At 41.0% G+C, this 25,989-nt stretch overlaps 1 protein-coding gene across 1 annotated transcript; it reads left to right on the top strand.

The window, feature by feature from the left end:
* The first annotated feature begins 875 nt into the window (after positions 1–875).
* Positions 876–24,751, top strand: LOC115043796 (ras and Rab interactor 2). The gene is made up of 12 exons (XM_029502500.1): positions 876–944; positions 6,072–6,166; positions 6,413–6,611; positions 6,715–6,829; positions 9,628–9,700; positions 10,380–10,471; positions 15,752–17,167; positions 20,351–20,433; positions 21,147–21,372; positions 21,551–21,682; positions 23,896–24,059; positions 24,425–24,751. The coding sequence occupies exons 1-12, from the start codon at positions 876–878 to the stop codon at positions 24,749–24,751; spliced, it is 2,991 nt and encodes a 996-aa protein (XP_029358360.1).
* Positions 24,752–25,989: the final 1,238 nt, after the last annotated feature.

Here is a 25,989-nt window from a genome sequence, read left to right as displayed (position 1 = left end):
GGGTGGTGGCAAAGTCTTCCTTCCTGCGGGAGAAGTGCATTTGTGGACATACAAACAAATGGAGCATCCCCCAGCTTGCAAGGACTGTGAACCTCTGCCAGGACGGGAAGGGCTGGCCTAATAGTTTCAGCCTGGCTGGAGAGAGAGATGGAAGAGAATGAGGCAGAGGCGGAGGGTGGAGGGACAAATCATACACAGACAAAAAAACCCACAGAGAGAAAAACACAGATAACCAAAGAGAAGCAAAATCCGCCTAAGAGGAAAAGGAGAAAGGAAAGAGGAGATAATGATAGATTGCGTCTCACTTTAGTGTATTTGAAAGCATCTCACCAAAACCCTACAACTTTGTTACGAAGGGTGGGGAAGAAGGGCAGCTGTGCTGGAACCAGTGCTCTCCAACAAGGAAAATTAATTATGTATGTCTGAGAACATGCGGACAAAATATAGGGTAGAAAGTTAGCGTGTGTGTGTGTGTGTGAGAGCGAAAGAGAAGGGGAGAAAGGAAACAGTGGAGACAGGTAATGAGGGGAAAACGCTTCAGCCAAAAATAAGCAGAGGATTGGAATGAGATTAAAGAATGCTTAGGTAACGATCTAAGATGAAGGGATGTGAGAAAGGAAGAATGAATATTGAGAGGGAAAAGAGAGGGGAGAAAGAGAGAAACAGTCGCAGTAAAAACCTTCCAGCAGCCCAGCACCTCTCTAATACTGGCTGTGGGCAAAGCAGGAATTTCCTCTGGTTGCACCACAGATTACGTGTCTGGACTGAAGTGTTTTTTTGACCCACAGAACTCCAGCCCCCGCAGACACTGTCTCAGAAGTAAACAGTACACAGTCAGAAGTCAGAGGGAGAAGTCCTGACGACAAGAAGACAACATGGCCTTCAGCTCAATATCTGGGAACCCTGCCAGCGGCCTGACAGACAGGAGTGGGAGCTTCTTTAAGGTAAGGACAGCTGGTGAAATACCTGACTTCACTTAAAAATGAAACACTCATTTCCTGTGTACCAAATATTTCTTAGAATCTAGGAACATCAGACTCAAATAAACCAATGTGAATTGTTTGCATCACAACCACAAAACTGTCATCTATCTCACTTTTCAGTTTTTTTTGTCATTCATTATCACTCAGAATAAACATGCAGGGCCTTTCTCTAATTGGCCTCTTACTGCTCCCAGTCTGTTGCAAAATGAAACTCAGTTTGTGGTCACATTCATGGCCGATTGATGGCCCCCCCATTGAGGCAAACAGTGTAAATACAGTGGTTTTCAGGCAAACTTCCTTCTTTCCAATTGAAACAGGAACTGATGTAGTTTCACATCAGCAACTTTGGGGAAACAAAAACTGGTTCTCTGTGAAGTTTTTAAGTTTGTCACATTCTTCCATTAACGTGACAAAATAATTAATGCAAAGATCATAATGTTGTTGAAGAATATAAAGACAGCAACATTACTTCTATTGACTTACATAACAATCAAGATGGTGAAATGCCTAAAGAACAAAATTATTTTCAATCTTTTACATGAACTTTTTATTTTATTTTTTGTCAACAAGGGCAAAGGCTGCACATGCGGTTAATTACTGCTACCCTTTTACTCTTTTGTTTGGTGATCATAAAACAGGAATTACTGCAGTTTGTGTACACTAAATGCCAAGAAGCACCATGAGCAAAGTGGGTTAGGGTTCCACAGAGTTAGCAGTAAGAGACAGGTCAAGCTCTCCACTGCAGTCATCACATGGACTTTCCACTGCTACATGGTGTCACAGAGGGATGTCACATATGAAAGGGGGCTCTAAGGAACCAGCACTGTGTTGACTGCAATGAACAATATACTTTTTCCATCTGTACAAACACTGGTCTATGATGAAAGAGACAAATTATTGATTTTTTTTGGTTTGTCCAGGTTCATGGTTCCAAGGATCTGCATGATAGCCCTACCGTCTCTTCTTTTCTCACTCTCACTCTTTTTCTACTGCTTATCTATTTGTTGGTAACGGGGGCTGTTGGAGCTAATCCCACCCAGCGTTCCAGACTAGGGCAGGGTACACCCAGTCCATCATAGGGCATCGTATGCTCTTTGGATGCATATTACTTACTAACATGAAACCTTTACATGGTCTTGGAGTGATGTCATGTGCCCCAGGGTCCTGTTTTTGAACAAGCCTTTCACTGAGGAAAACATACTCACTGTCCAGAAAGGCCCAGGAGGCATAATTTGAGTACCTTCAGAATACTCCCCCCGCCCCAGCTACATTTGGACACCACAGGAGACAGTATTAGTACCTGCCTGTCTCCACCTGAACAAATACCACAGCATTTGAGCACAGAGAAACACACACAGCCTGTATGCAAAAATTGAGCTCTAGAATTTATCAGAATTTCATAAGATAAAGAATCTTTTTTTTTTTATTGTGTCCAATCTGAATCATTATACATCCTCTATCTAAACTCTCACTTGCCTACATCTGCTCAATTCATTCAGTTTGCACATCTAAACAAATGAAAGTTAAATCAAAGCTGAAGAAGGACAAACTTTGACTACAATTAACAATGAGCTAAATAACAAAAATGGAATGTCGTCTCACTTTTAATTTCCTTTGCAGTTTTTTCCAAGCTCGTCAACCCTGTGAAAGTCTGTAACTAAACCAAATACATAGTTTCCCATTGACTCCATTCATGGCTTCAACAGGAGGCCATGCAGAGAATCACTTACCTCTACACACACAGACACAAAAACACACAGATACATGCAAGTGCAGAAAAATGCACGCACAATGTGAAAGGGACTGAGCAAACATCTCTTTGTAACTCTGTCTATGTGCAGTTAAGAGTGAATATATTCAACCAAAGTGGGGAACAAAGCCAGATAAATGAAGGTGAATGGGAGGCATTGACAGACTTTTGTTGTTGAGTGGTTTCCTTGATATCAGAAGTCTTCCTCTAAAAGCCTGTCAATGTGAAGTAAGGCTCTGCCTTCAGAGCCGCCCAACGCATTCTGCCCTGATCCAGTCACTCAGCAGCTCTCGTGTTCACTGACCTTCATTTTATAGCTCAGGAATTTCCCATGTCTTCCTCCATTTACATTCATATAATTCAATGCAGGAGTTAATAGCTATCTGTCTGCTCTTTCCATAGCTGGATTTGCCCCTCAAGCAGACTTGGGGCAAAACATGAGCTGGTGGAGCTCGTCTAATTCCATGTCCCTCACTCTACAATGTATGCGCATTGTGTGCCGTGTGTCCAGCTTTAAACGGCAACCAATTTGGGATTATGCAAAATCCATACATGTCCTTTAAAGGCACATAAATAAGAGAGGAAAGTAGTTTAAAATTAATTTACACTTGGTTCAGGTGGTGTATTGAGTAAATAAAAATGAAACAAAAATAAATGGAAGAAGAGCAGATATAGTGAATGAATCAGGACACGATTTCTTTTTCCAAAACAGTCCGCTTGCCTGGCTCAGCTGTACTGTAAACGTTCTTGTCCTGTGTGTTATAATGCACGTCAAATTCATATGTTGTGCGCCAGGAACAAATATCTGTCAGCAGCTTGCAGGATCATTCTTTGTTATTTCAGAGCTGAGAGGAGAGAAAAGTTGATTTTCCAAATGTTTCCCTCTTTGGGATTAACCGCAGTCTGGCCCCACTAATAAAGGGGTCATGCAGCTTACTTTGCTGGTTGCGTTATTTGCTGCATCTGGTTTTAGGCTTTTCACAGCACTTGAAGGCCAAAAAAAACCCCAAGCAAACACTTTTTGCTCCTCAAAGACCCCCTGACCCAAAATGTGTAAAAATGCTCTGCTATTACTATTTTTTGATTGAAACTGCTTTCCCACAAAAAATTTTGTGGGAAAGCAAGTTTAAAAAAAGCTTTCAAAGAGGCTAAAAACACGTCCACTATTTCTCTCTCATTGAAAAATCCGAGTTTCATGAATATTCATGAATATGCAAATGCATCAGACTTGCGCCCGCCCACCGCCACCGCCTGATCTGGGTTGCTCGGTAACAGCGGTGTGCTGCGTCAGGTCTCAACCACTGTCGCAACCCCAGGAAAAATGCTCAGAAAAGCATCATGTTTCAAGATGAGCTTCGTGGCGAAACCCATCCATTTTTGCGCCAGGTTCAAGAAGCAGCTGTCCTCAAAATGCTTGCTGCAGACCCGCGTTTTAGCTGGAATGTTTTCGAGGACATAATTCCAAATAAATTGCAACCATTTCTCCCGCATGGTATGATCCTTTGGTAAAAGATGAAGGCTGGTATCACTGTTAGCCTCACCACACTGCAGCTGACATGTCTTGTAGCAGAACCCAAACACTACATAGACATGTTAATAATTTGAAAAACTCAATTTTTGGGTGAGGGGGTCTTTAAAAGCGTCCTGTTTTTCCACTTGTGAAGACCCTTATCTGTTTCTGCACAGTTTTCAGATAGCGGGACGCTGAACCTAACTTGTCAACTTGTGTTGTGATAGAAGCTTTGAGAGCTGGCTCCACTCAGTCCTTCTAGGGGGGAGGATCACTGGAGTGGGGTCTGGTTATTGTGGTGTGGCCTGCTTCCACAATCGTAGGAGTTATTTTGGGAAACGGCATCGCCTGCTGGTTGAAATGTGTGACGCAGACGTGATTCAAAAAATGATCAAAACAATTTTAAGATCTGCAAAAGTTTGAACTAGATGAGAATAGTTCACCACAGCACAACATAGCATGACATGAATCTTCTATGATGACAGTCTAAAATGCCTGGTCTTTGTTATGTTGTGCATTGTGACTGTCTTGCTTTTTTTTTTTTTTTTTCCTCCCCCCACTGTCTGACCCAAATCTTCAGTGTGGATTTCAACATCTGCTCAGATATGAGGCTATGAATTATTGGGAGAGCTCCAAACTGTGGAATGAAGAAATGGAAAAAAAACAAAACAAAAAAAAACAAAACAACATGAAAACGATTTATTGCTTGTCTTGAACAGTTTTTCAACTCAACTCAACTTTTTTATTGGGAGGAAATATTGATGTGAAACATGGAGGAATTCTCCAAGAATGCATTCTCATTTCTTTGATTTGAGTGCTTTGGAGGAGTGTGAGAAGAGCTTAGTCAGGAGAAATGAGAGAAAGATCTTGTGAGGTGAAAGGAACAGATATATGCTGCAGCTGAAAGTGATCCACTGCAGTTTTGTTTTTATTTATTCTTTCAGGTAAATTAGTCCACTTCCAAGAGTTGTTGATGTGACTTACAGCTTGTGGAAACAACATGTCAACTAGATTTGTGACAAAAATCGCACTTTGCCTCCCAACCAGCTGGACCCTTTCCTGTGTGTCAGTCCTTCATGCTCCGTTCTGCATTTCCTCTCTCTCTGGCTATTAAAATGGTCCAAATAATAAGAGAAAAATCACACCTAATTTATCACTTTGTCAAATCTGAACATTGGGACACAATTAACATACTTTTAGATACAGTGCAATTTACAATTTACAGTTTAATTGTCTGAAACTAATGTGTGAGAGGGATTGTAAATGGCATTATATATGTCTGTCATGACTGTTTGAGTGCCAGTAAAGGTGTAGGTTAAAGCTAAATGCAATATTCTATTGTTGTTCGGTGGTAGTGGTGGACAATTTTGATATTTACCCGCTAGCCCTGACTGAAATGGGAACTGTGATCTTAAAAGCTTTTCTTTCCTGGTTTATCCAGATGTTTACACGTTTTCACATCCTGCTGTCTTTAATGTAGAACATTTGGTCAATAAATTAAAAAGCAGATCTGTGGCAGTACAGCACAACTTTCTGAGCTCACTATAGACTTTGCATATTTCTTTTTGTTTCCTTTTTTTGTCAGTGCTTTGTGTCCATGTTTCCTGCCTGAAGGAAATGAAGTCCACACACACAGGATAAATGACTAACGATTTCCCTCCTCATTGTTCCACAATTCACAGGAGCGGTTTGCCTGTCTCTGACTCTCGGGGTCTTCCTATGTAATTTATTCTCGAGCAATGTTGTCAGTTTCATTTATTGCTGCTCCCCTCCTCTTCTCTTTCACGTTTCCTTAGTAGTCAGAGCCTCTTATTCTGTCTTCCTGCAGCTGATTGACACATTTGCTTCAGAGATTGGGGAACTTAAGAAGGAGATGGTCCAGACGTCTCCGACTATGGACAAGAAGCCTGTGGAACTACAAGGGTAAGGCTGTTTTCACACATTTCTCCTGCTCTATGATGAAACTTATATCTAACGTATTAATCTGCTCTCTTCTTGATACTTAACTTTGCCTTGAAGAAGCCCAAGTTATATATCCATCCGTGTATTTCACTTTATTTTGTTTTCTGTCATGTTTCCTTCCGAGTTGTAAATATATATTCACATTGTTCACCAGCAGAGGGTGGAAGTATTTCACTCTGTATCTCTCCCTGTCTGTCACGCTGCCAGGCTAGAGAATGAGGTAAGTGGCGTTTACTTGCAGTCCCACCATTGCGGCGGCGTGGGGGGTGAAAGGGACTCTGGGTATGACTCCTTGCGAAGGAGGATGAGCGTGTTGGACAGGCTCAGTCAAACACATCCAGTGTGGCTGCTCCTTGCAGTCAGTGAAGAGAGGGCAGACAGCATACTGCTCAAACAGCCACCAGGGGTAAGAGGGATACCCTCCTGGGATAAAAATGTTAATCTGTCGTCTTCTAACATTGCCTTTAAATGTTCCATGGTTAACAATGTCTAATTCCTCTCTGCTGCAGGTATTTCTCGTGAGGAAGTCAGCTGCACTGCAGAGAAAGGTTTTGTCTGTGCGTCTGAAGGATGCTCAGTCAGGAACTTTCATCAGCCACTTCCCTGTCAGAGAGAGCCAATACAGTAAGTATCTTGTATGTTTGAATTGGCTATCCCTGGAGTGAGTTTGCTCCAAGAAAATACTATACATTTTGCCCGTTTTTATTAGAAAATTTAACATCCACAAGATGATATATTTATGGGTTAATGTAGTTGTGGAGCTTTGAGTAAAATATCGCAGGTTTCTGGTAAACACTCTGAGAAACCATATCCACTTGTTTTGGGTGGCAGTTCCAGGTGGGCTGAGTGTTTGGTTGTGACATCACAAAATTGCAAAAGTCTTAATCACGTAGTTTCTGCATACTGTGGATTGAGCCCTTTGATACTGCCATCGTGTAAATATAGAATCTCGATCTTCTTTATAATCCAAAATGCCATAGAAATGTCACTTCAGTATTTCACAGTTTTGTAAATGTCGCCAGTGTTTGGGAACATTAATTCATACTTTGCTTCCTCTGTTCTCCTGATCATGTCTCGCTCAGCTACAATTGCCCCTGCGGTGACACTGTACTCTAGGTCAGAGAGTTTTGTATGTCATTTCCTGTCCTCCTCCATACACTGTGTACAAAGACGAACCCATACACAAACGAGAAATGAGAGTGTGACTGGAGGAAGATAAGTTTGACCCGTAGTTGTGCATTTATGTGTGTGATGTGGTAATACCACATGTGTGTGTGGCTTAAAACCGTCCTCATTCTGAAATTGATACTGTTAATTATCTGTTTCTTTTTAATCTAAATGTCCCATGGAAAATCATGTTAAAGACGTCATCTACACGTGATATGGCTCTTACTTCCTTTTGAGCAGGGAAGATTTGCAAAAAATTTAGCTGAAACTAACTTTTTTTTTTTTTTTACAGCTATGATTGTACCTCTGAGTCATGTGTTATTTTTTAGTTTTTTTTAATAGCAGTAGTGAGTTACACAGAACAGCTTTGGTGGTTCTGTAGTTAGCTGTGTTCCTGCACTTTCATCCAAAAAGTTTTAAAATCGTGAATAACTGTTTGTTGTTGTGTTGTGTTGCCACTAGACAATAACTTTCCAGTTTTCATAATTATGGTGTTACTCTCATAAAACAATAATCACAATTCTTATTTTAGCATTGCTTTTGATATTGGAATAATTTGTCATAATTACAAGTGGTGTGCTTCAGCATTGGGGGTTACTGTGGTTGTGGAGCAGTGGCAGAGCCAAAGTGTAATAACAAACCATTTGTGGATTTGCCTTACTGAAAGGCAGCACACATGAGAAGGGTTGGAGTGCCTATGGCCTGGCCTGGCTTTCCTATGTGGGTCAGCTGCTCTCCAGCCGACCCCTGGTACTGCACAGTTGCCATAGACACAAGGAACAACAAATCAGTCTTTCTTGAAGTTAATGTAAACTCCCAGATAGTACAAATGGTGTCTCAATGACATCCACTTTGAGACTTTTCACTCTCAATTCTACAATTGGATTAAAAGTTATTATATTTGTCAAATTGTGTTTCAATAATATCAATCCTAACTTCAAGGTTAGAGACAGCAATGTAAAAAAACTTCATAAAATACTGGAGCAACTTGACTTAAACATAAAAAAAAAAAAATCACACTAAAGTGGCTTTTAAGGTGTTTTATGACAGAATTTTACTTGCGCGTCTAAAACTGACATATGAAGAGGCATACGCTGTTTTTTTGAAATATGGAATTTAACAGTTTTGACACTGAAGAGATTGAAAATATTTATGTTTTTTTAATTTAATGAATTTCACTAAGTGATCTAAAGCCTCCAAGGCGCCAAAGAGACCAGAGATGGTCAGGTTGAAGAGAACGGTGAGACGGTCACAGCAGAAATACTGATCGGCAGAGAACTGAGCAGGGATTAGCTAATGATACCTAATGCTGAAGACATGTAACTAGACTGTGAAGCTTGCTATAACATATCAGGCCATAGCATGTTATAATAGTTAATTAAAAGCTTTTATCAGTCATATCCGGCTTCCTCTTTTGTGATAAAGCTAGCTGAAGCTAGCGGTTCTTTTCCTGTCAGGAAAAACAAAGACTCATGTTCTGGAGTCATAATACACATGATCAGAAAAAGATAGATCCAAGGTCCCATATATATATATATATATATATATATATATATATTCATGCAACATCAGGGGCCTTACAGCAGCCCTGCGAGGCAGAGCGGTGCTCTGTTACTAACATCCCTTTGCATTATTAATATTAGTATGTTAAAATTAGAGAAATTATCAAGTCATCTCCTGCCCAATCTGTAAAAGTGAAAAGTGGTGAAAAGTAGTTATTTGTGACATAGTACAGCTTCTTAATAGCATTTTGCTTTGTGATTGGGAGTTTGGGTTTTTAAAATTGTTGCCTAACAAACAATTGTTAACTAACAAAACAAATCGGTAAATGTCTTTTGCAAGAATTGCAGGAAGTTTAACAATCCACCTTCACTCACCTAAAGGCTCTGCTCTCTGTGGCATTCACAGCTGAATATGGCTCCATCCCTGTGATTGTCCCAACCTGTGCATTTGCCAGGCCCCGGCCAAGCACGCAACAGTGGCATCATAGCAGTTCTGCAACCAGCCCCCTGCACTGTTATGAACCATTTCAAATGGTACTATGTCTGGGACTCACCTTAGTGCTGGTTATAGGCTTTGTTTGTATGACCACAGAGGAGCCACACCCAGTGTAGCTATTAACAGCTGAAGCCCGGCCAGTTCTTCTGCATTGGCAGCATATATTTTAAAAATAGGCTATATAAATAAATGTAAGCATTAATAGATAGATCACAATATATTGCAGTCATGTAAATTCTTTTGTTGTTTGGTTGCAGCCTTCTCTCTTGAGGGATCTGGGATAAGTTTTGCAGATCTGTTTCGCCTGGTGGCTTTCTACTGTATTAGCAGGTAAATGACTATCTCTTTTCCTGCGCCTCTTTTATCACATCCCCAGCTCCTCTATGTTTTGCTCTGTGGTTAGGAATGCTTGGAAGATGGAAATTCTATCCCCAACTATGTTTGTTGAGTAAGCAGTTAGCTCTCAGTGTCCAAGGCTCTCACTTCTTGTTTTTGCTCGTGCCAGCTCAGACGACTCAGACAACAACAGACACAGGAAATAGAGGGAAATTGTCCTGTAAGCAATATTGAAGACAACTCTAAATTTTACCATCAACAATCTAATGGGCATCCAGCATGTCACAAAGGCACACAATGTTAAACCACATTCACAGGTCCAATATGTGTGTATTGTATGTCTTTAAAGATTTATATGAGTGAATGTAATAGAAACAGAGTGGGTCAGCATGTTTATATCAGTGCACCATAATCCTGTATTATATTTCGATTGATCTTTTGATTTTGATTGTCCTATTTTTATTCTCTTCACTGTGGACAGCAAAAAAGAATTTCATTGTACAGAAAAACAGTTTCTTTCCTGTACATATGCCAATAAACACTTTGAATGTGCTAAAGAAGTAGCAACCATAATGAGACAGACTTGCTAATTCAAAATTCTAATCTTGCCTTTATATCTTCTATCATCTTCCATAGTGTTGTCATATTAATTGCCTGTTTTGCTTTAATGTAGGGATGTCTTGCCTTTCACCATCAAACTCCCAGAGGCCATTGCATCTGCCAAGACTCAGAAAGAACTAGAGGAGGTGGCACAGCTTGGAGAAGGTAGCCTCATTTCCTGCTGCTTTACGGTTTTGAAGCTGTATATGGATGCTTATCTTGAACAGCACGCTTTTAATGTTCTCATTATGAGTTACACGTGGTTTTGAAAGCATTTTACCATTCTTAAAAGGGTGTCCTTCTTTTCACGCAGCCATGAGTGTGCATTAATCTCATATTATGTAGGGGCTAGAGTTGGGAGACAGCTGTACTAGGTTATCATGAAGCTTTTTATTTTATGTGTGGAGTCTCGTTGAGTGTTTCAGTAGATGTAAAGAAACAGAAAAATTCTGTCGTCAACTAGTAACCATTTCGTGGTGAACAATCTGGCAGTGTTTTATCATTCCAGTTAGTTGCTGATTTAAGCATTACAAGTTTTTTTGTAGTTGTCAGACAAAGAGAGACAGACTACATTCTTCTAGCTGATTCAAGTCTATATGTTGAACGAGGCTAATTTTCTCCCCACATAGTGAGATAAAGCACATCCAACTTGTATTTGGGCAACATGCTTGTATTTCTTCTGGCCCAGTGTACAACCCGGTCTCACAGCCCAACTCTTGCCCATATACAGATTGTTAGTCAGATACTACTTTTAATACTGGAACTGGTACATATCCGGACCAAAACTGGTGCACACACACAAAATCTTCCATTTCCCTGTCAACACCGCAGGTTGTCCAGTGAACCTGAATGTGGGCAAGTTGCAGTAGCTGAGTCAAAGGTTTATGTGGTGTTTACTGAGCCTGAAGTTTCACTTTGCTATCTGGGTCCCAGCGCCAGCACCAGCAATAGCATTACTGCAGAAAATATAACAGTGATATGGGCCTTCTCGTCTTACGCCAATAAAGAAGGGTAACCATATATGTGTGCTAAGAGCTTTAGAGCTTCCTGCTAACAGACCTGCAGCAGTAAAGGCTTTAGAAAAAAATAAAATTTAGTAGTTGACAGACAATCTACTCTTTTAATTAAAAGAAAAAAATCACTTTTGCGAAGTCCATGTTTGCTTTGTCATCATCAAGCTGATCCTCTCAGTTACATACGATGGCTCAAAGAAGTGAGCTTAACCATGCCAAACAGGCTACGATCATAAAGAGTTTACTTTGTCATGAATAATATATTCCATTGGCATAAATGGAGCGAAAAGGCCAGTAGAGAGAAAGCAATGTAAAAATGTATGGTATGTTGAAAACTGAGTACAGAGGTAAAGAGGTTAAAAACAAGACCATGCTTGCTCAAGATGCCAAAGCAAATGGTGAAAGTTATCCACCATTTGTGCTATAACAATCAATAAAGAAAAGCACAGAGAGTTAAATGACCACATTTTGTGTGCATGGGGTTTCCTTTAGTTTTCTTTGTGAAATCACTTTGTCTAGTCAAACCTTTTTTTGAAGGCAGATTTAGTCAATGCATCAAGTTATTCTAGGCTCAGCTGCTGTGAAACTCCAGTGAGTCAGCTTCCTACTGTAGAAGCCTACGACATAGCTCAGTGCCGAGTGTGAGGGGAGGAGGGAGTGGCTTGAGGAAAGCTGCAGTCAGCTGTGTGCTATCTAAACACACACATACCATCATAGCACTTTCAAACATGTATGAAAACACACAAACTTCTATTCTATTCTGTTCAATTCTATTCTGCCCTGTACTGCTTCGTGGTTTCCCATTCTGAGATTACACGGGCAAAAAACAATAATCCTTCATCCATCCTTCCTTAAGAGGCTCATCTCATCTCATTATCTATACCATTTATCTGTCAGGGTCATGGGGGCTGCTGGAGCCAGTTGAGCAGGGTAGTTTCAGAGCCTGTCTTAGCAAACTGATACACTCATTGAGGGAAACTCCCCTTGGAAAGTATCTATTTTAAAACAAAAAGCAGACTGCCTTATTATGTATGTTGGGGAATCTGGTCACGCAAATGTGAATTACAAACACATGTTGCAAACAGCTCCAGGCATTTGCGCGACTGCCAAGTTTCGCCAAGAGTGATATTTTTTTTTGGGCAGTGGAACGACCCAAAACTGTGTACAGCCCTATCCTACCTGATTATTATTGCTATTACTATGAAAACATGAAAACAATTGAAAAAATTTAAAGAAAGTGTTAATTGTTCATTTGCGAGGCCATCATCTTATGTACAGTTCGAATCAAATCAAATCAGATTTATTTGTATAGCGCCAAATCATAACAAAGTTACATCAAGGCACTTTACATATAGAGCAGGTCTAGACCCAAACTCTTTATAAATTTATTTAAAGAAACCCAACAGATCCCCCGATGAGCAAGCACTTGGCAACATTGACAAGGAAAAACTTCCTTAGGTTAGTAAGTTAGGTACACAATATATACAATACAACACAACCCTTTGTGTTCCATCTTGCAGGTGTTTGTGGCAGATGAACAAAAGCATGGCATGAAAGCAGGTCTTCCTGCTGATTGGCTGGCATCCTTGAAACAAATACACTGTAATGTGGACTGATGAAAAATATGTTAATAATTATGGATGCGGTCTGACAGACCAAAGACCGCACAACTGCGTTAGTTACGTAGAAGAACGAACGTGAATCACACTATCAGTTACCTCACAGGCAGATAAGTGATTTGCTGTTTTACTCTGGAAGGGCCCAACTTTTTAAATAATGCGGTTACCTACCGTTTTATTCAGCTCAAGCTGCTCAGGTGAACACACACAGGTTGAGAGTCTTCAGTCAGGATTTGCATCCCATTTGGTAAATTAGGAATAGGTGTGTGACTCGCGTGCATTCAGTAAGACGCCACGATACTCGGGTTGGGTAGCGTTTGAGGAATTTCAAAGTAAAGGTATGGCAAAATAACAAGTTTTGGGGCTTCCTTACTCCACATGAGAAATGTGAGTTGTGCCATCTGAGCAGGTGAGCTAGTTGATATGCTTGTGCCAACGTCTCAGTAAGGAAAGGAGCTGTTGGTTGTACTAAAAGACGTCCTAAATGGTGCCACCAACCAATTGGCATAGTAAGCAATTTGCATGTAGTAATGTAGACGCTGCAGGACAAAGGATCAACTTCATGGGAGAGACAAAAACTCAGTAAAATACACCCTGAATATGTTTAGACGTACAAATAAACATTCTTTTGTGGATTATTGTAAGAGCAGAATGGAGCTAACAGCTGCATTGAGTTTTCCAGGGGGAGTATCTCACTTTCCAAAATCAATTGATGACTTAAATACTTTGTCTAAACCCACATTACACACAACAGCTTTTTATGTTGCTATTTTAGACTGAGTCATTGGGTGGAATGGCAAGCTCTATGTATAGCCCTCCTCCTTTCTCCGGGCTTGGTACCGGGAAGATACCCAATGGACTGCAGCGCTGCTCCTCAGTGAGATTCTCCGCTAGACCGGGGCGAGCTAAGCAGCAGCCCCTGCAATGGAGGAAGCTATGCTCTTATGTCACATCAAAGTCTTCAATACAAGCAATTCATTCATTCTGGGTCACGGGGGGTCCTCGAACCAATCCCAGCTGACATGGGGGGGGGGTACACCCTGGACAGGTCGCCAGTCCGTCACAGGGCCGCTAACCCTAACCCTAACCAACAACCACTCACACTCAGACCTACAGACAATTTAGAGTCACCACTTAACCCAAACATGATGTCTTTGGACGGTGGGAGGAAACCCACGTAGACACGGGGAGAAGATGCAAACTCTAAACAGGAAGGCCTCAGGCCAGGAATCAAGCCTGTGATCTTATTGTAGGGCCATTATGCTGCCATGCTGCCCAATACAAGCAATATTAGTTTTAATGACCAAAACTAGTAACAGGTTTGCTGACTATGATGGCCAACATCGTAAACTTTAACTGCTTAACAGAATGCAGCAGGTAGTGTTGGCACTGTAAGTGTGTAAGCATGCTAAAATTAGCATTTAGCTGAATAGCACTGTGTCTAAACAATTCACAACAATCAAGAATACATCTGAGTTTTTAATGGAGAAACTTTGGTTGGAAAAAGGTTGCAGCGAAAGTCTTCATTTTTGTGTCCACCCTATTATAATATGTTTTTGTAAAAACATACTGTTGTTTTTATCTCTGAAACATGTTGCCTTTGCGCACATTTTGTTAATCATGTATGCTGTGGTATGCCATGCTATACATTTTAATTGATCTGTTGACTGACAGGAAGCAGCATAAAATTCATACTTTGTAAAGTTTATCCAGATTCATTCTCAACAATTTTCCCAAAAAGGGATGGTTATATGACCATTAACACAGGGGCTCAAATGGAGACAATATGATCTGCTTGACTTAAGACCACAGTTTTACTTATATCATGTCAAATACCACTTTGATAACATTAAATCACTGTTACTAGGCCCACAGGCTGTTAAAGGCCCTTATCAGTTGTGTCCTAGGAAAGTAATTCCACCCTTCTTTAGTGTTTGTGTTCTACCTGGCCTTGGAAATGGTGTTGGCTGGAAACAAACAATTGTGTTACATTACAAATGTAAATGATACAAAAGAAAGTGGGAGGGCAACGTTTGAAGAAGCCAGGCCTGCTATAAATAGGTTGGTCAAAGCTATATGTGTGTTATCTGGGAGTGGGGGTGGGGGGTGCAGTCTGTGGTGTCAGGTTCTTGTTGGTCACATGGACCAGTAAGAATACCACAGGCAGAGAGAAAAATGAAACTGGTTATTAACTGAACCTTGCCTATTTACTGCTCTATGAATGCAAGAGTTCCATTTCCATTTTTAAACTGCCATTACCAGACAGTGAAAACATTGATGTTGACGCGTGATTTGGCAGAAAACCTTAGAAACAGCACCGGGTTCATCGGCCTTAAAACTGCTCCAACTAGGAGAGCTACATGTAGAACTGAGAGAAAACAGAGCAGGAAGCAGGAGTGGAGGAACTGGAACTGTGTTGTGTGGTTTATGCCCTCCCACTCTGTGATTAGCATGGGCCACTCCTTCTGTACAACTGTATGACTCTGGGTGTGTGTCGGCATCCAGTGAATCAGACCCAAGAGACAGTGAGCAGAGCTCAGCAAGACGAAAGACAAAAGCAAGAAGAAGGCAGAGAGAAGTAAGGAAAATTTTGAATGAACATCTGAAATGTTGGTAAGAAATAGTTGAGAATACTGCCTTACCTTTTTTTACATCAGTTTTTTTTTTTTTTTTTTTTTTTGTGTGTGTTTTGTTTTTACTGATCTTAAAGACCAGTTGTTGTATGAGGGTACAGTGTGAAACTTTGAATTGACCAAGGTGAAGCATGTTTGGCTTAAAGTTAATGTTCATCTTTGTATGTCTGTTTATTGTAGGCTTCTGGGACTCTGCCCTCTGCAGTCAGCGTCGCACCTCCCCCCGTCCCTGTCGTCCTCTGAGCCGTACCCTCAGCCCACAGCGAACCAACAGGAACAGGGAGGTTGGAGGGTCACAGCAGAGTCACAACACTTACTGTGACAGCGCACCACCAACCCTACGGTCCCATGCTCATCCACCTTCCTTTCATCTGGAGCAAAGACACTCCAGTGGTCCTCTGTGCTTTGTTAACCCGCTGTTTCTCCAGACTCATCATCACCCCCACGACTGTGAAGACAATCCTTTGGCACACGCTGACAACCCCAAAAACAATGACAGCCTAGAGAATGCAGGGAAATCGTCTGTGCAGCTGTTAAGCAGCAGTGAAGGTAGCAAGCACACAGACACAATCAAACTGAACGGCAAATCAAGACCGCCTCCCCCTCGCCCACCTCCCCCACGTTCAATGCCGCGCCGGCGCCCTGCTCCGCCGCCACCCGGGCCACCAGCAGCTACTACCAGACCCAAGAGCATGCCAGAGGCTGTTGCTGTGGCTGCAAGGCCTCAACACTCAACCAGCAGGCGCTCAGCACCCACTCGGCCACCAATGGGTGCCAAACACAGCAGCCTTGCCAAACGTGCCAGCTCACCCATACCTGTGCCTTCGAACGCACCCCCTCCAAGGCCTAAAAAGCCTGATCTGGAAGCCCACCGCTGCCACATCGCACTGGATGATGAGACCATCGCTAAGGCCTTGTCTCGTGCCAAGCTTCCATCCTGCGAGCCTCCAGCTGTTGTACCCGCCGATATGCTACTGCAGAACAATGCCGGGACTTCCTCCAGTCCTAATGAGAGGGGACGCCAGCGACTCAGTGACATGAGCATGTCTACTTCTTCCTCTGACTCACTGGAATACTCACAGTCTCCGGGATTCTCCCTGGGTCTTCCCCCAAGCCCACCAGGACACCTTAACCAAGACCCAGTGGAGGATAGTAGTGAGGAGGATGATGATGGGGACGAAGATGAAGAGGAGGACTATGGGGTTGGCCTGGAGACAGATCTAGAAATGCGCCTTCGACCCTCTTTTAAATCACGAAGGCGAAAGGTTGGTGTCAGCCTGAGTGGAGGGTCCTTTATCCTCCCAAGGGCCTTAAAGGGACGCTTCCGCAAGGTGAGCGGTATGTTGAGCTCCCTCATGACCCCAGAGAGACGGGCAGTGAAAAGGATTGCTGAGCTCTCCAGGGATAAAAGTTCCTACTTTGGATCTTTGGTTCATGACTATATCAGCTTTGTGCAGGAGAACCGAGGCTGTCACACATCAGGGGTGGATTTTCTGCAGACTCTAAGGCAGTTCATGACACAGATGAAGGCTTATCTGCGGCAGAGCTCAGAGCTGGACCCACCTATAGAGTCCCTCATACCTGAGGACCAGATTGGTAAGTTGGAAAAGAATATGGAGAATCTTTCAAATCACAATGTTCAACATAGCTTTGAGATGTTTTGATTGCACAAGTCAGTTTGTGTATCCTGACACGTGGGATGTTTTAGTCACTCCCTGGAATTGGATGTTTTCATTCCAGTATATTCTGAGAAGCAAAACTTCAGGAAATGATTTGGTAATAACTTCATTCATTGACAGTCGTCAGCCAATGCCCAGGCCTGGAAGGGTCTTGGAAATCAAAAATACTTGCTGAAGTTTTCCATTTTAGTCTGCATCATTAGGGGTGTTGATCTGAAGAAATGCCAATGTGCTGTTCCCAAAGAGTTATTTTTGGCCCCTGCTCATTGGCATAAGCTCATAGTGCAGCTGAGGCTTATTTTGAAAGGCAGAAATCAAATGAAGGTGTACTTTTTTTATGGTGGCTGCATATTAACCCTCAGGACTCTTGTGGGATTGATCAAAATGTGTCCACAGAGCTGAGTAGTTGGTAAAATCTGTAATATTATTTTTTGCGCACAATCTATTAAGTTTCTGATTTATTACAATTTCATTTTGGCAAAGTTCTTGCGAAGCTGCTGTTGATATTGTGATATTGTAGATTGAGGCTGGGATTACAACATTTTCAGACTTAAACAGCACTGTCAAAGGGTCATTTCTTTCCAGTTAGATTATTGTGGACTGGAGCATTTGCATGAATATGTAAGTGTGTCTTTGCACACAGCACACATCTCTTGTTCATTGTAAACAATAACAGCAAAGGCTTGTTCAGAGACGGAGAAGTGATCCAGTCTGGTTGTGCTAGCTGACCACAGACCACATGAAGCATCTCATGCTCACAAATTTTCACTTTGAAAAGGGCAATGCTGTTAAGAATTATCATTAAGATGGCAAAGACAACATAATAATTTTCTTAATAATGAGAGAAAAGTAAATGTGAAATGGTGGAGTAGGTTTTTAGATGTTTCAAAGATGGGCCTCTCTGCAGCCTATGAAACTACAGGTAGAAAATTTCCCTTGGAAACAAAAATTAGGATTTAGGAGAGGCAGACAATCTGGTGTCGGTGCTCTTACCCAGAGTTTTTACAGAGAGATTAGAAGAGTGGTATTACATTAAAGCCTGACATCAAGGGTAAGAAATGTTTCAGTTTAATTCTGAAATGTGACTCTTAAGAAAAAACATGGAGGTTTGAGTATAATCAATTGTGTAAAGAGTGTATGACTGTCAGCAACGCCCTAATTTATGGTTGTGAGAGGATGTGGATAAAGAAGAAAGGCAGTCATTCCTGGATTCCTGTAAATTACTAGATTCCTCAAATGTAAGCTTTTTTTCAGTGTGTGACTGTCTCGTGTGTGTTTCTATGTTTTTTGCAGTGAAGTGCACTATTTGAACAGGTTGTAGTCCAGATAAACCCAATAGCAAACATTGCTCAATAAACAAAGGAAATGAGCCTCTCTGGGAGGAACTAGGAAGTCTTTAGTCAGAAAATGTGCGTGTGTGAATGTCTGACTACATATGTATGCTACAACATGGCCAAAGAAGTGTTATATACAAAATTCTGATATGATTTTCAAACCCCTATTAACACTTCAAGCCTCCCCTTGTTCATGACCAGAGTTGTTTGTCTAAGCTGCATGCAATAGAGCAAAGCCAAGCCCTTACCTCAGATGACTCACAGCACTGCTTTCAGAAGTGCTGTGTTAGGGCAGTTGTTCATGTTTGACTGCGTGCTTATGGTGCTTATGGTGTTCCTGGGAACCACTACAAAGGCAAAAGTCTCTGTGGAAGAATTCAATTCCCGTATGTGCATGCTCACTTGTTGACAGTCTTGCAAAACATCTATTTTGTTCTGTGTAGCTCATTGCATACGCATGACAGAAATCCTGCCTGCAGGCTGGGGGTGTTAACACTGCCAGTGAACAATAAGTTACAATTGTGTTAGTGTGAAATGCTGGACATAGTTGAGGTAGGCAGAAAATGATTTGAAGCCTATAGACGTAGGTCTGAGGTACAGACGCATTCATTGTAAGCTCCACAAGGAGCTTTTGCCTGCATGTTATTTGAATGAAAGGTGTTATTATGAATCGGGTTGAGCTTTATGTTTATTTGGGTTCCAGGTTGAGAAGTATCTGGATTTGCCGAGGTCAGACTCAAATCAACCATTAGCTCTTCAAACAGCAGCACGTTAAATATTAAGGTTGACCTTGACCTTGATTATAGCCGTGTCAGCTACTTTGATAAACCTTTTAGGTCTGTGCCAGACTTGGAGGCACGTTTTTATTATTTGTGTTCAAGCTGCTGAAAGACACTAGCCTCAATTGATTCTAATTATTTTTGTAATTTAAGGGTTACAGAAGGCAACTCTTTTCATTTTGGCCTGAGATCACATCAATAACTTTCCCCTAAATAGTTATATTGAATATTGAATATATCAGTTATATTCAATAATGTAAACTGAACACACCCACAGACCAATCTGCACTCACTCAAACCAGCGAAATTGGTTCTTTGGATATATCTACCCCCTGTGATGGTATTACTGCAGATCAAATGCAGGAAGAACAGATCAACACATTACTGGTTTGACTTGAGTTATACGTGTGGAATGAGATTTAGGAAGAAGGAACTTTCTTAGAATTTCTTAGAATTTACATAGCAAATATACATATATATATGCTATGTAGTTCTTCAAGTTTGATGTCTTCATGTTGATTGAAATTTTCCATTATTGCAATCCATTATTACTTTGTGTAAAAATAAACAGGGTCATGTTGCTGTAAGCATGAAAGCTTTGTAAGGCTTGAACATCAATCAGACTTCTAAAATTATCTAAAATGATTGAAACTGCTACAAAATAACTACAGTCCAACAATATAAACGAAAGTCAAATTATGCTTTAAAAGGCTGACTGTAATGTTTAGTTTGTGTCACTGACCATCTATTCTGTGTGGTTACCTTAATTATAAGGGTTTAACTAAGGACCATATAATAATTTGAGCTGGGCTGTCAGTTTTTCTTTTTATTACCTACTGATTGTAATTTTTGACGAATATGATGAAGGAATAACAAATCTTTATCTACTGTTGTGATTTAATAATCATTAATGGCTGTTTCACTTTAATCCTTGTTTTCTGTGCGTGTCTGGGTACAAACTGTGTTCTTGTGTTTGTTTGTGTACAGACCAGGTGCTAGAGAAGGCCATGCACAAGTGTGTCCTGAAGCCTCTGAAGAGTATGATCGAGGTGGCTCTACATGACTTCCAGGTGAGGATTTGATTATTTGGATTTGAGGATTTGTGAGTGATGGACAGTGGAAATTAAAAATGAAAAAGCATGACATTTGACAAGGGAACAGAGATCACTGCACTCTGATCAGATGGAAATATTTGTATTGGCACATCATCAATGGAGGATGTGCATATGGAAATTTTGGAGGTTTGTGTTCTTAGATGGGCATAGTGTGTTACCACTGTTACCCCACACCAAGCAGGTGGCGGGTTCGGTACTCCGGTTTCCTCCCACCGTCCAAAGACGACATGTTGAGGTTAACTGGTAATTGTCTGTAGGTGTGAGTGTGAGTGGTTGTTGGTCTCTTACTGTCTCTGTGTGTTGGCCCTGTCTTGGACTGGTGACCTGTCCAGGGTGACCCCGCCCTCACCCAGTTTAAACTGGGATTGGCTCCAGCACCCCCTGCTACTAGGAAGTGGATAAGCAGTATAAGATGAACGAATGAATGAATGCTTTGTCAGATGGAAATCACACACGGTTTATTTCAGAAAAAGGGGCCGTATCTATAAATTTCAACAGATGTTTTAAAACCCAACCTTATTTATCAATAATATTTGAATCCACCCACAAAAGAAGAGTTTGGGGATGTTAAAATTTGTTTAGTGGCGTCAACAATAAGTAAGTTAAGAGGCTGCCGGCTTGAGATTTAAAAGACAGATCTGTTAAGTGTTTCTCCTCCTTTTCTGTAGGTGAGTAGTGGAGCTTGGCAGCAGCTCAGGGAGAACCTGGCTCTGGCTAAGACCAAGAGGCCCCATGAGCTGGGGGTGGATGGGGCTGTGCCCCCAGATTCTGTGGCAATTGAGAAGATCCGCCACAAGTTCCTAAACATGAGGAAAATGTACTCCCCTGAGAAGAAGGTATCTCTGCTGCTGCGTGTGTGCAAACTCATCTACACCATCATGCAGGATAATTCAGGTAGGAAAAACATTAGTTGATAGGTTTTATCCTAGATAGACAGAAAGTCCAAAACCAAAAAATAAACATAGTTCAGTCTTAGTTTCAGAATGTGTTTACCGTACTGAGCGTTGCTCTGCGTGTGACCTGTGAGACCACCACACCTACCAGCCTCAACAATCTGTTGGCTTCTGTCCAGGGAGGATGTACGGTGCCGATGACTTCCTGCCCATGCTGACTTATGTGGTGGCTCAGTGTGACATGCCTCAGCTGGACACAGAGATTCAGTACATGATGGAGCTTCTGGATCCATCTCTGCTCCAAGGAGAAGGTGGGTTTTGTGGATTTGTTCAGTTTAAGTAATCCATGTATTTATTTTCATTAAAATAAAAAAAGCAAAAGGTCCTTGCACATTTACCCGTACGCCTTTGTTACCTTTACAATAAGTACTGACCTGAATTATGTGGTTAGTCTAGGTACCAGCACTTAACTCCTGCTAAAGTAGTTAATTATTGTTGTCACATGTTTTGTCCCATATTAGAAACATTCAAGCTGTTAAATAGTGATCAGTTGAAATGTTGGAGGGTGTGTGTGCTCTTTTTCTACTCTGAACAGAGCTAATATTGTTAGGCTATTGAGACCACAACTTCACTGCTGCTCTTAATCCAAAGAGTTTGACATTAATCTTCCCGTCTCACTATTAGAAATACTGTACAATGAATAAGGTTGTAGAAGCACAGGCTCACCTATTAGCCTTCACTCATATGAAACTAGACACATGTAGCACATGCTGGTACAGAGCTGCCTCAGTCACCAGAAGACGTTTACCTTTACATCAAGAAATAACATTGGATGTTTCCATCATGAGGTCAGACATTTTAGTGTTGTGTGAGGTTAACTGAGGGTCCACCCTGTTATGTGCATGGTCGTAGGAAAGTCCTGTCCTGGCGGAAGCATTTAACTGTGTGCAAGTAGGCAAGTAGGAAGCTTGCGTCCGGCGAATAGTTGGAAACGTTTCATCTCATTTGAGCTCAAGGGTGAGAGATCGCATATCAGAAGGGTTCGCCGTCAATGGATTTTTCTTCTGCCAGGAGTCGCTTCCAAGCCTGTTTGAGCTTTCCAGTCTTGTGTGAAGTTGTGTAATGTAAAGTACAGGTACAAGAAGAAGTGTGTAAACCCTTTTGATGCTTTTTATAGAGCATCTGTGTTGGGTTAAGGTGTGGATTCTGTTAGATTCATTGGGACAACCCATGCGGATTTGCTTTGTTCGAAATCATTTTGCACAAGATGTACCTCAATGATTGGGGTCATTGTCATGGTTTCAATGCTCAGATTAACCCTAACCCTGATCATTATCTTGTAAAATACACTGCCAAACTTGATGGCTCATGATAACTGTCCATGCCCAGTGCCACCTTTCATCAATATCTCTATACTAAAAATGAATGAAATGAGCTTGAGTGATGTGAAGTGTCAGTGAAAAACCCTTAGAAAATTACTGCACAACCCTTCTCCTTTACTTCACAGAACATTTGGCAAAGCCACTACAAGCTACTGTTCAAACCAGCAAACCCATTAGGCTACTGTTGACTAAACTGATTGAGGCTGTATTGACGTGCTAGAAATTCAGTTTCTCATTTGTAGACATAAGAATGTTATATCTGTCTTCAGTTACAGTAACTGCAAGGAAGATTCTGACGTGTGTATGTCACATTAGTCAGAATTGGTCAATCAGTCATCAAGTCCTGAATATTGCTATTGCAGCATTGTGGTCATGGCCAGCAGTTTCTACAGCTGAGAAGTAATACATATCACATTCAACTGAAGTAAATGCTGAAATAAAATTATAAATATTTATGTCTAAAAAAAATTACTAAACAACTTTGTACTGAACTTGGTGAGGAGATGGTGCAGGAAAAAAGGGATTTTTTTTTTTTTTTTTTTGGATCTGTGATTATTAATCTGAGCATTATTTTTTGCCCTTGAAAGTTCATTCCAACACGTGCCTTTTATCAGGACCAGGTCAACTGAGATTAGTTCACCTGGAGGTTCAGGGAGGAAATATCCTTCTGACATTGGTTGGAAATTCCATTGTGTGTCTCACTTGAACAGACTGTAATAGTTTCAGAGGAGGTGGAGGAAGAACACGAGGTTTATTGGTTACATAGTTATATATTTTCCTTTCAAACGTCAACTTGTCTGGCATATACATTGTGTATCACCTTCTTTGAACCTAATATTTTAACTTTGAGGTAATTACTTATTAGCTAAATAATTGCATTCACAACAATACTTGAAGTCAAATTTGTAAAATATTTACCAGTAGCATTCAACAAGAGTGTAGCGGGAATAAACGTCTGATTTCTCTGAGTCATTTTTTCTTGAAACAAAAATGAATCAGATTAAAGAGGAAGTGTTGACTTTAGAATCCTTGCATGCCTGTCGGTTTCATTTCTAAGTTACTATCCATGATGTGATTCGCTGTCCAGTCTTGTTTTCTCAAATTTGAAAGTTTCAAATGGTTTTCTTTCCTTTCTAATTAAGGGGGTTATTACCTGACCAGCGCCTATGGAGCCATGGCCCTCATCAAGAACTTCCAAGAGGAGCAAGCAGCCCGGGTGCTGAGCTCAGAGGCCAGGAACACTCTGCACCAGTGGCATCGCAGACGCACTGCCCAGCGTTCAGTGCCATCAGTGGACGACTTTCAGGTATCACGCCTGACCTGAGCCCACCTTGAACAACCAGGCAGTGAGTCTAAGTTGTACCAAGTCCAAATCAAACTTCTCGTACGCCATTGGAAAGGTGCATGAAAGGTGTCAATGACAAGGAATTTATCAACCGCTCTACTACTAATGTCACAGAATGAGGGTCTGGAGCTGTGGTTTCATAGTATTGCTTAAAAGCGCCCTCTACTGGAACATTGAACAAACAGCATGTTATTTCTTTCAACAGCTACAAGGTAACTGCATGTTCTTCACTGCCTGCTTGCTTGACACATTAACAATGCGACTTCTTTCTGCCCTCTGAGATTCCTGACAGATTTTAACCCAGGAAAATTTGTTTCTTTTTGTAGAACTATCTCCGTGTAGCCCTCCAGGAAGTGGACACAGGCTGCACTGCCAAAACCCTGCTCGTCCAACCTTACACCACCACAGAGGAGGTGTGCTCACTCTGCGCTTACAAATTTAAGATCCCAGACCCTGAGAACTACGCATTGTTTCTGGTGACCGAAGACACCAGCCAGCAGCTTGCTCCGGACACACACCCTCAGCGAATCAAAGCCGAGCTCCACAGCCGACCCTGTACACAGATCTTCCACTTTGTCTACAGGAGGGTGCCGAACCTTAACCTCTGTATTCCTGCCATCATGCAAAATGGAAACTGCCTTCAGGTGGAGTAGTGGAGGATATTTGTAACAACTTGTTGCAGTTGATCCTAAACTGTAGTAGTTGGTATTTTTGTGGTGCTTGATGTTTGTTGTGTAGATAGATTTGATGACGTCTGTAAACAGCCCAAGCTGTAATATTGGAATTCATGCAGATGTAAAATATGACATGTTGATGTCATATCAATTAGATTTGTTATCTGTCATATCAAAGTAGATTTGTTTTAATAAGAAACGACTAAGTGAAAGGATGGATTTTGGAAAGTCTTGAGGCTTTAGCTCATACAGTTCAGATATTAATTAAAGGCAGTCTCAAGGCATCAACAACCAAACTACTTGGCCTTTATCTGATTTGCTGAGAGCTCATGCTAAATCGATTGTTGGATTGCGTATAGAGGCTAACTTGCAGGATTTTTAGTATGTCAAACATATATGAAAAGGTCTTTGGGTTGTTGGATATGTGTAACGTCCTCAAAGCGGAGGGCAATTGCTAAAATATTGCATTTTATATTACTAACGTTTCCTAAACTGCTGTTACCACAGGAGCCTTCAAAAGGAGTTGAACATACTTTATGCTACTGACTGCTTTCAGCTGTTGTCCAGTGATTAGTCAGCTTGTATCAAAATGACATAGATAAAGTCTTCATGCTAAAACATTAATTTAATAAGTAAAATTAACTATTGTAAAAGTTCAGATTTTTTTCTGCTCTTATGATTTTTTTTTTCTGCAGTTGCTGGTCAATTGTAGCCTGTATTTCTGTAGAAATATTTTTATATTCCATTGTTTCTTTTTTATTCATCACTAAAGTGACAAAGATTTGTATTCTGATTTAATATTTCTATACTGGACTCATTACTGGACTTGGATTCATGCCAGTTATTTCTCAAATATCAAGTTACAACAACATTGTTTCTACTGTTTGATATGAAAAGCTCTGAGCTGGTTGTGGAAAAAATATAAAATTATCCTCCAACGAAGCAGTTCACTGACTCCTATATAATGCTACTTTTCAAAAAATGTTGTCTTATTCTTTGTCAAACTGAAGTTCTCTTGCATAATAAAAGGTAGCAGGCATTGCAGCACAATACCTGAAAAAGCCCTGACGGCACAATGGCGGAATTACTGGATGGTGGTCGACCGAAAAAATCCGTTAGTCAGAAACAATTAAAATGTAGACACATGCAGCACAGAAGTGATTTACCAAAAAATTTATTAGTTAATTAAATTCAAACCTAGGAAGAGCTTCAAGGAA

This window comes from Echeneis naucrates, chromosome 1 (genome assembly GCF_900963305.1).
Source record: "Echeneis naucrates chromosome 1, fEcheNa1.1, whole genome shotgun sequence".
Classification (NCBI taxonomy): domain Eukaryota; kingdom Metazoa; phylum Chordata; class Actinopteri; order Carangiformes; family Echeneidae; genus Echeneis; species Echeneis naucrates.
This window is presented reverse-complemented; position numbering and strand designations above follow the sequence as displayed.

Coding starts and splice junctions, on each gene's coding strand:
- LOC115043796 (XM_029502500.1), top strand. CDS start 876: ATGGCCTTCAGCTCAATATCTGGGAACCCTGCCAGCGGCCTGACAGAC. Junction 945..6,071: donor GGAGTGGGAGCTTCTTTAAG/GTAAGGACAGCT, acceptor GTCTTCCTGCAG/CTGATTGACACATTTGCTTC. Junction 20,434..21,146: donor TGGCTCTACATGACTTCCAG/GTGAGGATTTGA, acceptor CCTTTTCTGTAG/GTGAGTAGTGGAGCTTGGCA.